The 15,513-nt window shown below is 36.6% G+C and overlaps 1 protein-coding gene across 1 annotated transcript in view; it reads left to right on the plus strand.

The window, feature by feature from the left end:
* LOC104167871 (nebulin-like) overlaps positions 1–14,399 on the plus strand; it is a gene marked incomplete at both ends in the record, with an annotated part of 50,620 nt that extends 36,221 nt beyond the window's left edge. Inside the window, 15 exon segments of the mRNA XM_009708262.1 lie at positions 23–127; positions 914–1,018; positions 2,343–2,447; positions 3,299–3,409; positions 3,883–3,993; positions 5,479–5,592; positions 5,731–5,835; positions 6,287–6,391; positions 7,019–7,123; positions 7,941–8,033; positions 10,283–10,375; positions 11,852–11,944; positions 12,410–12,502; positions 13,692–13,784; positions 14,297–14,399. Coding sequence (XP_009706564.1) covers positions 23–127; positions 914–1,018; positions 2,343–2,447; positions 3,299–3,409; positions 3,883–3,993; positions 5,479–5,592; positions 5,731–5,835; positions 6,287–6,391; positions 7,019–7,123; positions 7,941–8,033; positions 10,283–10,375; positions 11,852–11,944; positions 12,410–12,502; positions 13,692–13,784; positions 14,297–14,399 — 1,534 coding nt within the window.
* Positions 14,400–15,513: the final 1,114 nt, after the last annotated feature.

Genomic DNA, 15,513 nt, shown 5'->3' on the forward strand with positions numbered 1-15,513 from the left:
GTTTGTCGTTTCCTACCTGCAGGTGAAATACAAGGCAGATTTAAAGAAGCTTCATAAACCTGTCACAGACATGTCTGAGTCGCTGATCATGAACCATGTCCTAGGCACCAGCCAGCTCGCCAGTGCTGTAAGCTCATTAACTAATCCCAGATCCATTTGATTTTTCCATTACTGTTGATTCCATTCTGAGTTGATCTCTGCTAACTATTTCTGTAACAATTACTTTCTCTGTTATTGTTCATGGGACATCACCTGGTAGTGATCTCTTCCTCTACTTTCTAATTATTATTTCCTAGTCAACTAGCAACTTTGCCACATTTGTCCTCTGGGAAGTGGAATCTTTATTAGCTGTAGAACTGCTAATATTTTAAAGCCTCTAATAATTTTTTGTGGATTGATTCTTTATTACATTTTAACTGATTGCATTACACTAACAAATACCATTTTCTTCTTTTTTTTACTTTTTTCTTTACTGCTTGCTATATTTAAAATTTTGATTTTTGTCTTTATTTTTCATTTCATGTTTATGTTTAACACCCCCCTGTTGTAGATGTACAGAATTATGCCTAACAAAATGCTCAGTAATTTTACTGAGAAAAGACAAAAATCTTTATTGCCTGGTACAGCCTTTTCATGTATCCACTGTGTTTCCTTTTTTCTTTTTCTTTTTTTAATCCTGGTTTTGAAAAAATCTTTGTTGCAATCAAAATAGTCAAAAAACCCCCAACTGTTCACCCACATGTTTAGAAGTGATAACTGATACTGGGAGTTAAACTTCTTGTTTTTGTTTTGCTTTTTGTATTTCTAATTTCTCTTTGATGTTCCATTGAAGTGTTGCTTTGATTGGACCTAAGAAGTAAATTTGCTGAGGGATTTTTTTTTATTGAGATGATTTTTGACACCTTCCCTTCAGTACCAGTACAAGAAGCAATATGAGAAGAGTAAGGGTCACTACCATGTGGTACCAGATAATCTTGAACAGGTTCATCTAAGGGAGGCATCAGAACTGCAGAGCCACGTAAGTTGGTCATGTGTTTCTCATTAACCCCACTTGCCGAGTACCAGTCTCCATCACTGAAGTCATCCTAGCAAATCCTCCAGTATATAACAATCTCTGTGCCTATCTGCTTTATAAACACTGCACACCTGAGTAAACAAGTCAATGAGAAATACTTGCACAATTGCAAGTTTAGAACACCTATAAAATATCTGCATGATTTCTTCATTCTAGAGTAGATCTCAAAGTTATTTATGTCTGTTGTATATGAATCTTTTTACACAGTATAATACATTTATCAGAGTGATTTCATCTATAGAAAAAAGGACCTGGTGATCACAGAAACCACAAATTGAAAGAAGTAGGGTTGTTGCTGACAATGTATTTTCAGCTGCTTTATCCGTGCTAGCCTCAAGTGATACGAAGGAGAGCTCTGCCACTCTTTTTCTGCGTACAAAATTACTTTACCCAAACCAATACCTACTGCTGCTATTAAATGTGTCTGACATTTTTCCCTCTGGAATACAGCAAATGGTGAATCATTCCAGAGAAATTCATACTCTGATTTGGTCTCTAATCGTCTCTATTCCAGGTTCTATTCCAAGTATTTATTGACTGTAAAGCAAGAGAGAAATTACTGCTAGAACACAAAGGGCCATAGTTATTGTTCTGCTCCATGGCATGGAAGAGCAAAAAGGTTACATAGCAAAGGACTATAAGAAAATGGTTGTTAATCAGTTTGTAGTTAAAGTTTAAGGCACTACTTGCCGTTCCAGTTTGAGAACAGGATCAATCTCGGCCAAAGACATAGCTTTACCTCATGCAGCAGTCTGAAAACTGATGCCCTAAAGGCTGGATACTCTAAATTGAAGCAAGAATATCTTCATCCTTGTGGATATTTTACTTCCTGGACCCTCATGTGCAGAATTAGTTAGCAAGTCACTAAATGGCATCTTTGCAAGCCCTGCCACTAACACTCCAGCAGTCCATTAACATATAACTGGCTGAACTCAGCCAGAGTCATGAGCAGTCTGAGTGCCTTCAAGTTAGCTTTTTACAGCTCCCTGTCTTCCTTCCTGTGATCAGTAAATTCTTGAAATCTGAGCTGACGCTGCCTATTCTCTGCAACAGGAAAGGTATCAGTAGAATTTTAGGCCACACACATTTTGCTGCAAGCCTGACCTTTGATTTTACATTTTATGGTCAATAATATGGATTACAGGAAGGCAAACAATATTAGACATTCATTTTTTACCAAAGATCTGTTGACCAAAGTAGGCACATACTAGTCAATTAATTGGTTCTTTGGTTATTTAGGAGGGTAACTTTTTTCTTTTCTTCTCAGGTGAAATACAGAGAAAAGTATGAAAAGGAAAAAGGAAAACCTATGTTGGACTTTGAAACTCCAACATACCTTACTGCAAAGGAAGCCCAGCTCATGCAGAGTGAGGTACGGTTAAAATCAACACTGATAGACTAAAAAACTTTAAAATTTATTTTTTATAGTTAAAATTCCACAGTGATTTAGACAGGCAATTGCATCTTGTGCATGCTGATAGACTGAAAAATTATAGCTATATCATGCTTCTTTATATTGGTTATGAAGTACTACATTTAAAATTCATGAAGCTTTCTTGTGTCTCAATGAAGTGTATATTATCTGTAATTTTTCATCAAGAAGCTATCAGTAAATGAAGCTTAAGCAAGTCTTCGAGTCTTTAGAAGAAATGTAATATGAAATACATTTAACGTAAACTTTTACAACACAAGTATAGTATGTGTGTCAGTTATCATAGTGCACAGAAAGTGCTCTGGTTATTCTTTTCACCTCAGGACTCTATTTTTGAGAAATCCATTTATTTCCTGTTTGTCTCTGCTGTCATAGTGTTCTTCACTGACCTGTCATTCTATTTCCTCAAGCAGTTCTTTTCTGTTTGTTTGAAGTATAATCTTGTTCTGTCACAGATGAAGGCTTATACATGCTGAAAACTATTGTATAAGGCCATTAGTTGTTCTGTTTGAGTGATTCCATTGAATGTTTTCTCTGCATATACAAATCAGTAGGAAAAAAAAAAAAAGGCAGGGTCAAATCATATTTCTATTACAAGAAAGAAGCTGTTCCATGGGCTTTAATAGAAACAGGATTTATTGCTTTAGGTGCCCACAGCACTGACTGTAGCAGATTGTCATTGTAACATTAATACCAAACCACTGCTCCAACCTCCCAGTAGTTTTTCACATAATTAAAAATAATGTAATAAATAGTTGCTATTTTGCTTTTTTTCTTCTTACTCTCATTAGAAAGAATATAAGAAGGACTTTGAAGAGTCCATTAAGGGCAGAAACCTTACTGGCTTGGAGATTACACCATCCTTATTACATGTCAAATACGCAACCAAAATAGCAAGCGAGGTAGCAGTTTTTCTGTGCTTATTTCCTCTGTCAAGTGAAATAATTCCACTAAGTATTCTCAGCAGCATTTCTTCTTCACCACTTTCTTTTTCCTAACCATTCACATTAAGCATGTTGACATATGTTTTGTGTTGTCATCTAATTTGTCGTGGACATTTATTTCATCGTTTGTTAACTGTATTCCTATTGACTGTGTCCCTTTCTGACATTCATCAGCCTAACTGTTCCGTAGTGGGGTGAATATGTGTGTGCCTTTGCAATTTATCTTGAACAATAATTACTATACTCTATTCTGCTGCAGTAGTTCTTATATAACCCTACACAATAGTCTTTGTGTTTTTAAAAAATTCTTTTTTCTTTTGGAGCTTTTGGAATTTGTTTTTTTTTAAAAAAAAATTTTTTTGCAACAAAGTTGTAGAGTGTAAAACTCTCTTTAGTCTGGCTTTCCAGTTTTCATTTTCTTTCTTCTGCAGAAAGAGTACAGGAAGGATCTGGAGGAAGGTGTCAAAGGTAAAGGACTAACAGCTTTAGAGGAGACTCCAGACATGTTAAGAGCGAAGAATGCAACTCAAATCCTGAATGAGGTATGTCAAAAGCTATTTGGAAAATACCTGAATGGATGTAACAGCTTCCAACTTATAAATGCTTATGGCTGTATAACAGTGGTATGAACTTTGTCATTCCCTAGAAACTCTTCAGTATAGAGGAAAAAAAAAAAAAAGTATATGGGTGACTAAGGATAAAACTGGGAGCCTGAACTTTTAAGAGAGCTCTTTTCTGGCTTTGCAGTTACTGTCAGGAATGTAGGTGGGAAACAGGTGCTATGATCAATAGTCAGATCAGTCAGGGGATAGATTAAACCAGCATTGTGATGCCCCAAGACTAAGCGTAGGAACCAGAGGTGTCAGTTTTGTAAACTAGGCATCTTAGGTCAGGAGCAGTTACCATGGATTAGGAACTAAGGACCAAGGCTGAAGAAACAAGAAGCAAAGTGAGAGCTCCGAAAGGGACTACAATGAGGGAACCAGACTGGCAGACTTCTGCTTTGGGAAGTGCGCTGTGCAGCAAAGAGCTCTTTTATTCAAAGCATTCGATATGCTCGATGAGTGAGTCAGGAACACCAGCCATGCTCATGAACAGTTCCCCCTGCCAGACTGATGCCCAATTGGCAGGTGCAGGACTGATGGCCGAGGCAGTATTCCCCACGTTGATGGAGAGAGGAGGCCAGCAGACAGTCAGGATGCAAATCTAACAGCTACTTTATTTACATAGTGGAGTGGTATATTTCATAGTGATTGTTTTCATAGGATAGGATTAGCTTGTATTTTAAGAGCCTTAACATCATCAGGCTGAAAGCTGAAATGCTTCTTAACAAAATACTCTAAAGATAAGCATCCTTACTGACAACAGCATTTTGTACTCTAGTAGAGTGTTTGAGTTATTCAAAGAGCCTGTATTTTATTACCTGGATATTACAGAAGTATTCAGCTAAGTTCAGCAGAGTTGGCATAGGGCGATGTGAGTTATACCAATCTATACAGAATAAATCTTTTTAGACCTTAGCGAAAGGTCTCTTTGGGAGGAGTGACTGCTGCAGCACTGTGTTTTTAAGGAGGGTATTCATTCCAAAGGACCCAAAGCGTCGCAGAGGATCCTGACACCTTGCATTTTTTAGACGTGCTAAGTGAAATATCTGTGACCAGTCTTCACTACGAGATGCATTTCATACACTAGTCGCTCTCTATTGCTTCTCTTCTGTACAAGTTATTGTTTTGCACCAATCACTGATCCCCTAAAGGAACTTACACTTTGAGATTACTAGTGTGAGAAGGAAGAGTGACCTTAATATAGCCGACCTGTAGTGTGCTCCATTTATTGCTTGATTAGGGCTGTTTGTTCTCAAGATTTAAGTCATAAAGTACACACTTTAATGACATCATTTGTGTGTTTAATTGTGAGTTTTTATTAGTAGTATTCCTATTTTGTGGTGTGGTCATGAAACTATCTGAAGTTGCTAAAGGTTTTACATTTACATTGACAAAGTGTCTATTTCTGTTCTTCATCTGCAGAAAGAGTACAAAAAAGCCTTGGAATTAGAAATCAGAGGAAAAGGTCTGACAGAACTGGCTTTGGAGACACCAGATTTTGTGAGAGCAAAGAATGCCACTGACATTGCCAGCCAGGTCTGTGTGAAAATCTCATATATCACATCTAGTGTCTTCTTTAGAGGAAAATTTATTAACAGTTTTTTCTGATTAAACCAAATAAAAATTGTTGTCAAGATATCATTAGGGCACCTAAATATGAGCTTTCCCCAACAGATCAAATACAAACAATTGGCAGAAATGGAGAAAGCCAACTACACCAGTGTTGTTGATACTCCGGAGATTATTCATGCCCAGCAGGTCAAGAACCTTTCGAGCCAGGTATCTTGAGTAGAGCGATTTAATCATTGTTCGTGTGGGAATGTCAAGTGGATACTAATTTGGAGCACCTAAATAACTTGCTGTCACAACAGTCAGGAGATGATACACCAGAAAAACAAATTTCTCTAGAGTTGTGATGTGGCATCTCGTACTCTGAAACTCCATTTCAATATTGAAATCGATTTATTTTAATACTGTATAAAATGAAACAGTAATTTCTATTGCATTTGCAATACTGAAGCTAATTTGTTCTAAGTAGATTTAGCTTAATTTTCCTACTCCTTAATAACCTAATGTTTACAATAAATCTTACACAAAGGCATAATCTGAATTTATCAGACACAGAAGTACTCACATTTCTATAAAGATGGGCATTATGCAACACTAAGAGGTGCCAGGTTGTTTATTACTGCTTTTGATTTAATGGAATCTATTTCGTATTTTCTATCAGAAAAAGTACAAGGAAGATGCAGAAAGGACCATGCCATACTATGTGCCTGTAACAGACACACCAGAAATGCAAAGAGTCCGTGAGAATCAAAAGAATTTTAGCACAGTACGTATACAAATAATAAACACTGTTACTGTCAAATAATAAAAAACGTTTAGCTTTTTTTCATTAATAAGGTCCCGCTATCACACTCTAATCCCAACTAGGCTGCCTTTATGTTCTCAGGGATCTTCAGTTCGAGGGTCCGCTGTGTATGCAGCAGCCCACTTACGCATTATACAGGGAACCAAAATGATTCTGTGATTTTCTTGAAAAAAACTTTCTGCTGCAGTGCTTTGACAACTCCTTTGCAAGTAATAGAGAATTATCCTTACAGAAGTTGTCTGGTGCTGTCTGTGGGACTACATGCAAGACTGTGTGGTCAGTAATGGAACTCCACAATATCTGACTGGAAATCTTTAACTTTCATTGTTGAGACTTAATTGTTTTAGATACAATCTGGCATCTTTCAAGATTTTTCAATGAATCTAGTTAAGGATTGCCTATTGCTAATTTAAATGAGAATACTTATAACTGTGTTACATCTTTATATCACTAAAGGTGGTGTTAAAATCACCTCCTTAAAAGATGTACTTGAAAATACCTTTTTTCTCATCTTCAAAGAAAGCTCTGTGAGTAAATTTTTATTGCATAGCGTCAACATTTGACATTTTACTTAAACTTTTTCAACAGCTTCAGTATCAGTGGGACCTACAGAACAGTAAAGGAAAAGTTACAGTTGTACAAGACACACCAGAAATGCTGCGTGTGAAAGAAAACCAGAAGAATTTCAGCTCGGTATAGTTATTTTCTGGTTTTGGTTCTCATTTCAAAAAAATATAGTTTAATAAAATAACTGGGTTTGGCTCTTATCTTACAGGTACTTATGTTCTTGATATGCTTATATGTGTATAAGAGCTTTTTCAAACAAAACTGATTTTATTCTAAGTAGATTTAGCTGGGTTTTGCTACCCTTTTTTATCTATGCTTTTTTTGTGGCGTGCCCTGGTTGCACTCTTTCACATATAGATAGCTGTGATACAGTTAAACAATCAATCCTGTTCTTAAATTGGTATTACTAGTGTCCACCTTTCTTTTGTCCTGTTACCATGAAAGTACTGTATTCTTGTTGTGTTGCAACTGTCTTCTTTCAGTGAAACGTGAACTGTCTGCCTGATTTATTTCACATTTCATGTGTTACCATGAAGTGCCTAAAGTCTGCTGTGTCATTTTGCCACTGGCATCATTAGCGTAGTAAGTAACTAAGAGGAAGACATTTGTGTAACACATAATAAAACAAATTAGAACAAAAGGAACAAATCAGAACAAATACTGGTCTTCAATCCTAAAATTAGCCTACAGATGTTTTGATAGCCTACTTAAAATGCATTACTACCAATATAAATGATCAGCCCTGTTTTGCACAAATGGCATTCATGTGGTAGGCCAGACTTCAGATAGGCCATAAGGCAGTGACTGGAGGCAATCCTCCAAGTTGGCTTTCAACCTGCACTACTGCTTACAAGTCACTGTCATGAGCCTGTATTCACTCTCTAGAAGAAATAACGTTGTGTTTTATATGCTTAACCTTGTTGTCTTCATTCTAAATATTAAGATTTTATATAAAGAAGATATTGGAACTGGAACTACTATTGAAAAGACACCAGAGATGCAAAGAGTTAAACGAACCCAGGATGCAATCAGCTCGGTAAAAAATAATTGATTTTTAATACTCTACCAGTGCTAATTCAACTTAAAATAATACATTTTTCCCCCTCTTTTACTTCTTTAAATGTTGCTAACAGTGGTTTGGCAATAATCCACCCAGCTAAGGGTTACTTTCTAAAAGTTTTTGCATATTCTTGTTACTTAAACAGTAATCTTTCTAATGATTAACATTCAATTTGTTACTTACAATCCATTTCTAAAACATGAAAGCTCTTGCCATCATTTTAATCTCATCCCAAACAGAATTTATTTAGCACAGAATCAAAGAATCATTTAGGTTGGAAGGGACCTCTAGAGATCATCTACTCCAACCCTGTTGCTCAAGCAGTATCAGCTAGAGGAGGTTGCCTCAGACTAAATCCAGTCAAGCTCTGAATATCTCAAAGGATGAAGACTCCACAACCTGTCTGGGCAACCTATTCTATTCTTCTCTGGGCTGAAGAGTCCCAGCTCTCTAAGCTTCTTCTCATATCAAAGATGCTCCCGTCTCTTACTCATCTTTGTGGCCCTGTACTGGACTTGCTCCAGTAAGTTCGTATTTTTCTTGAAGTGGGGAGCCCAAAACTGGACACAGTACTCCAGATGTGGCCTCACCAGGGCAGAGTAGAGTGGAAGCATAACCTCCCTCGACCTGCTGGTAATGCCCTTCTTACTGCAGTGCTGTTGGCCTTTGCCAAGAGGGTGCATTGCTGGTTTATGGTCAGCTTGTTGTCCACCAGGTCCCCAAGGTCCTTCTCTGCAAAGCTGCTTCCCAGACAGTTAGCACCCATCATGTACCCCAGTCTGGGGTTATTCCTCCCCAGCTGCAGGACTTTGCATTTCTCCCTCTTGAACTTCATCAGATAGATACCTCTCAGCCCGTTTCTCCAGCCTGTCAAAGTCCCTCTGAGTGACAGCATGACTTCAGGTGTATCAGCCAGTCCTCCCAGTTTTGCGTCATCTGCAAACGTGCTGAGGGTGCACTCTGTCCTAGCATCTAGGTCCCTAATGAGGATGTTAAACAGTATTGGCCCCAGTATTGACCCCTGGGGTACACCACAGGTGACTTGCTTCCAACTGGCCCTTGTGCCGCTGATCGAAATGCTCTGGGCCTGGCCCTTCAGCCAGTTTTCAGTCCATGTCACTATGCACTTATCTAACCCATACTTTGTTAGCTTGTCTGTGGAGACGCCAGGGCAAACAGTGTCAAAAGCCTTATTAAAGCATGTCTTGTAAAACTTTTATGTGATATAAACACTCTAAAATTGGAATAATTGTATGTACTACTTTTCTTTTGAAATTCGTAAATCTTTTTCAGGCTTTTTTGAATGCTGACATTATTTTAGTATAAAAGACACTAACATTTCAGCCAATTTGTCTGGTGCATAGTATGTTAAATATGTTCTTGTGAAATGCTTTTTTGTTGTTGTTGTTATGCTGAAGTAGAAATGCAAATACCACTATAATTGTTAAAAAGTTGTACGGTGACTCTCACCTTTGTTGAATATGATAGCTTTTTACAAATCCAAAATTCTTCTTTTATTGGTAAAAAGACCAGATGGTATCAGGTTCAAATGTATTTACACATATTTTTAGAAAACCCTTTTAGTAAAGTGCCATTCACAGTGACCTCTCATCAACAGCTAAAGTTGCCTTCTAACAGATTGCTTGTAAAGATGATGGGAATACTTTAACAGCAGCTCTCTGCTCATGTTGGAGCCAATGAGATCTTTTAAATTTTCAGTCTCTGCAAGATCAGGATCATGCTCTTTATGTATCCACATATGCATCTAGGTGCTTATTTCAATGCCATTAGAGTAAAATTTTCAGAAATTACTTTAAATTTTTAAGATCACAATTTTTTGGAACTCAGTGTAAGAAACTTTGAAATGGTTCAGTTGTCATAAATTAGGGGCTTTCTTTTGCTGAAATTAAGCTTCTGGGAGATGTTAGATACCTAGATTTTAAGGTTCAGTTGAAAAATTCTGGCTCAAACAAGACTCTGCTTTTTTACCCTAAGCAGAGTTATTGTTAAAGTGCTTTGTAGAAGTGTGAGAGAGTTACTAGATTAATAGAAGGTTCCTTGGTGATTTCCTTCTATCGGAATACATTTAGTGCCTGAGATTTGAATGAGTTTGTAGAGTGTAAAGGACCTGTGTTTCTTTATTCGTGTAACTTTTTACACATACATGTGTTAGCTGTGCCTTAATGTAAATCCTTTTATTTTTTCTAATGTCTGTGCCTTTGTAGATTAAGTACAAGGAGAGTATTGGAAAAGGAACTCCAATTCCTGATCTTCCAGAAGTGAAGCGTGTCAAGGAGACACAGAAGCACATCAGTTCGGTAATGGCCGATATTTTCTGTTTACCTATATACTCCTGCAGAGCTCAAGCTCCAGCCTTTGGTGGTGTTTGTGGGTAGTTTTTGTTGAAAAGAGAACAGATCTCTTAAATCCCTATATTCAGCAGCAGGAAGTTTAAATACCTGAATTTTGCAGTAATCATTACAATCAGCCACTTCCCTGCATTACTTCTGTGACCTTTTCTAAACACAGAGCTAGAAACAAAAAATACCCAGGTGATGTCTTACAATTAGTCCGAAGAAAATGAATCAGCTGGACAGAATGTTGTGGAAAGAAAAAATTGGAGCCTTTTTTGTAGTCACAAAACCTACTGACAGTTGTAAGATGAAACAGTACCTGGCTCTTCCCTTATCTAGTTAAGTGTAGATTTTAATAATCACAGCATGCTGTGGTGATTTTGAGCCACTGGTATTTTACTTTGATCTAAGCATACGGAATTGAGGCAGGATATGGTCTTGTGATTATTGGTACCTCAGGTGTTTGCTACACAATGCTGAGGAGCAGTGACACCTGTATAATGAGTATCTTACAATTTTCCATTCCTGATTTTATAAGTACTGATTCACTTTTGAGCTGTTTGTGATACTAATGTGTGTTACAGCTCACTTTTGCACAACTGAGTTGTTTTTTCAAGAGCCTTCATTTTTTGTAACTTTTTACATAATTTGTTTTCCCTTGCTGCGATTGCTTTATTTTTGTTTTTTTTTTCATTGTTTCAATGACATCAAGCAGTGAAATTTTTTTTTGTTAGCTTCTTTTGTTGCAAGTATTTTACTAGTTGCAAGAACCATGAATGCATTTGTAATGTATTTCTAATTGGTTAGGTTTTAGACCAACCCAAGCATTTCCTCTGCAACTCATTTTATGAAAAATGCAATTTTTTTTAAAATCAAACAATTACAGGTCAGGTTAAAGCTAATACTATGAGAGCTAAAACCCAATAGCTTTTCTTACTAGAGACCTAAAGCAAAGAGTGGTGTTCCAAACAAAGAGTCACAGAGATCAAAATGAAATAAAGCCCACAACTAAGTATTTCTGTATTAAATGGGCCTATAAAGGGTTCAGCTGTTTGTTAACACTATGAAAAAAAAAAGCCTCCAGAAATGTTGACTGCCTGAAAAGTAATACTATTTCATTTCCTAAATTAAGTTGAAAAACAAAACATACCTACTTTTCGTGCCAGGTCAGCAGAATATTCAAACTTGTGTCCTACTATAATGCAGTATTCCAGTGACTTCAATGTGTTCAAGCACCTCAACGTAGACATTAAGTACTTTGCTGAGCTGGTGACTGGACTTATAAAGATGCACACCAAGTAAAAGAAATTGTGCACATATTTACATATAATCCCAGATTATATTTACCTGTAAACCAAGTAAATTATCTATCCAAATGTACTGTAATTGTTGTGGAAGGAATATGATCTTCTCACCTTGCTGGGTGCTTGTGTTCTGCAGGTATTGTACAAAGAGGACCTAGGGACAGGTATCCCAACACCTGTCACTCCAGAAATAGAGAGAGTCAAACGCAATCAAGAACACATTAGCTCGGTATTTTGAACAACAAAAAAAATTATAACAACTTATTTTTGCATAATATCCTAACATATAATTTGTTTTTCTTCAATGGTTTAGAATCTCACCCTGCGCCTGTCTTTTCCCTGGCAATATTTTTAACTCATTTATATTCCACCTGTTTGTGCTTTAACTTTTTTTGGTGATTTACAACTTTACATGCATTTCTTTTAAGAACCAAAAGTGGAAGTAAGCTGTGAAATTAACGTGGTGTTTCTCTTCATGTTTGTTTTATCTTAACCCTTTATCTTCTAGTATCTGTAGTCATATATTTACAGAATAATCAGCCATCAGCCTCTTCCTTAATATTTGCCTTTAGAACAAGTGTGATATTAATGTAAAAGTGATCCTAACGCTAAACATGACTCACAAAATAGCCAGATTTAATGGTTTTGCCTGTGTTGAGTGCTTTTTTTGTGGAAACTTTCTTATACCTCACAGGTGCTATACAAAGAGGGCTTAGGGACTGGCATCCCAACACCGGTTACCCCAGAGATGGAGAGAGTCAAACGTAATCAAGAGAACATTAGCTCGGTATTGCTAAATAAAACAAAACCTACCATTTCAAATGCAAATCAAATCCCTTTAACTCCTCCATATTAAATTTTTCTTTTAATTCTTTGTTGAACTTTGAACAACGCTTTCTTAATCAAATCACTAAGATCCTGTCAGTATCCTTCTAATTTTTCACCCAATCTAACTTAATTGTCATTAAATTGTTCCAGCTGTGAGATTATAACCTCATTTACTTAAAGCAGTTAAGCAGTACCTAATGAAATAGTATTAGTCTGAACGATGTCACTCTCCTCCTCAATAACAAAGTCGATCCTTCTAACGGTCTTCAGACTCACCACACTGGTTGCAGTGTAAGTGAAAAATGAGCTCTTAACACTTCCTGAAGGAAAACAATCTCACGCAACTAGCGTGTGCTGTCTCTTTTCCTGTTTTTGCTGTGTTGGATGCTTTCTTATATCCTACAGGTCTTTGTATGAAAACCTGGGTGGCATTCCCATATCACTGCAGTATGAAAAAAATGACAAAAATTGCATATATAGGGAAAACTTACTGTAGTAATGAATTTCTATCCAAATTGTTTCTATTCCTAGCACATTCCAGTCTAATGACTGTTATGTCATAATTTTGTTCTATATTTCTGTTTCAATCAGAGCAGCTTATGGCTAATTTTGACTCACTCTGACCCAATTCAGACATGACAGATACGAAATTCAGACCTGACTTGAGATTAATAGTACAGTTCATTTAACTGTTTTTAAATGTTTTGCTACATGTAATTGAAGTCATCACAGTTCTCTTTTATGCTGGTGAGCCTATTTAGAAATATTAGAGGCAAAGCTGCTCATGCAAGATCTTTAGTTTGAGTGAGGAAACTCCTTTGCAAAAGAGTTTTTAGGTAACTTGACTTAAGCTATGCTTTGCACAAAACACTCTGGCAGTTCTTGCTGGCATTATTTGTGTGCACCCAGGTGAGATGACAACAAACCTCAGAGTAGTATTAGCTGGTTATTTTCATTGACTTTTTTTTGCTAGCCTTTGAACAAGGCTGACAAAACTCTGTTTTTCATTTTTCATACTTTGAAGTTTCACTATGTTAAATTACTTGTCTTTTCTCTTCTCTCTCTCCCCTCCCTGTCCTCCTCTTTCCTTTCCTTTCCTTCCCTTCCTTTTTTTTTTTTTTTTTTTTTACTTCCCTGTTGCCACACAGGTGTTGTACAAAGAGGGACTGGGGATTGGAACCCCAGTACCCGTAACTCCTGAGATGGAGAGGGTCAAACGCAATCAAGAAATCTTTAGCTCGGTATTTTTTTTGTCATTTAAGGAAAAACGTTCCTTATAACTATTTAACACCTGTAAATTTTCTACTCTCTATGATTAACTTATAAACATAGAAATATCCCCTTCTGCTATTTAAGTTTTTAGCCATTGTTAGTTTTATTTTATGTACTTACTTTTTAAAAGTTTTTTTTTAATAATCATAACACTTGATGCTTCATGTCCTTTCATTTTTAAAGCTTTTTTTGGTGAAGCTTAAGATATTTTTGCATTTTCAACACTGGGTTTTTTATTTACTTGATTCCATTCCTTTATTATTTTATTATTCTGTTGAATCACATCAAAGAATTAGGATGCAGTATTTCTCACTATCAGAAGACTGCCTCTGCATTTGTCACAATTGTTAACGGCTTTATACTTCCTAATTTTTCCTGCTTTCTAGAATATTTAGTGGGTGTAAAACTCAGTTGTTACCTCCATCAAATGCAGTATTTTTTTTTGTTCTTAACCTTTTTACACTCCCATGTTATCATATAGGTGTTATACAAAGAGGAGCTGGGGACAGGAACCCCAACACCTGTCACTCCTGAGATTGAAAGAGTCAAACGCAATCAAGAAAACTTTAGCTCGGTATTTTTCAGTTTGAAAAGTGGAAAATTCCCGTTTTAATCTATTTTAAAATACTTTTAACACCAAAAAATTACTGTTGTATTTCCCTGTAATCAATTTACACAAAAAAGAATATCCTGTTCCCTGTGTTTTCACATTTTTTTCCTCCATAATTGTTACTTACTTTGTTTAGATTAGATCATCTTACTAATGATAACTTTTGGATTCCATGTTTCCATCTTTCTTTTGAAACTGAACGTATTATTTCTTCTTTAATATCTGCTTTTCCTTTTGTTAATCACTTCAATCCCTGGTTATTGTTTCTTTTCCTGGTCTAAATGCATATAAAAATCTAAGATATTTATGGTCAGATAGAAATCTGTGGAAATGACCCCGGTATAGCAGTGCTCAGACACATGCCAGTGTAACCTGCGGTGGTGTTTCTGGAATGGGTAAATGAAACAGAGCTGATGTCTCCATTCCTTCTGCATTGTGTTTGGTGCCTTGTTCCTGTAGGAAGCCTTTAATACTACTGCACAGAGCCAGAGGCCCAAATGTCCAGCGCGTGTAAACTCCTCTAGATGTGTTGGTAGCACAGGTTTGCAGGGTAAAAATCATTAGTAGCATTGGGATGTTTCTCCGAGGAAAGTGTCACGTGAGGTAGGAGAGCATTAGTAATTCTGATTTCTTGGGTACCATTTTCACACGTATGCCTTTATTACGATCGTGTCTCTGTGTCCTTCCTGTAGTAAGCAAGCTAGATTCCTTGATGATAACCTCTGGACAATAAGTAGTGTTTCACTGGGGGAATGGACGACTCTTCCTTGACGTGTGTATACACAGAAAAACTCTTAGGCAGGTGCATTAGGACCCCCGTCCTCCAATGCCTCAAGTACGGTCAGGGAAAAGTTTACCTCCCTGCTGGTGAAAAGACAGTAATATACTTTGTTATGATTTAGATAAGACTTTAATTTTCTAAGTACTCTCTAGTTTGAAACATCCATTTATAGACACTCTTAAGTGAGTTAGGAAGATATTTCAGCATTCTCGTAGAAGTCATACCAATATCTCAGTGTTTAACGTCAGAGTTTTAAATCAGTTTTTTATTTTTGTGGGTTTTTAATCGCTATGTGTATTCAGGGCAT

The sequence above is a fragment of the Cariama cristata genome, unplaced genomic scaffold (assembly GCF_000690535.1).
Source record: "Cariama cristata isolate BGI_N322 unplaced genomic scaffold, ASM69053v1 scaffold6899, whole genome shotgun sequence".
In the NCBI taxonomy this organism is placed as follows: domain Eukaryota; kingdom Metazoa; phylum Chordata; class Aves; order Cariamiformes; family Cariamidae; genus Cariama; species Cariama cristata.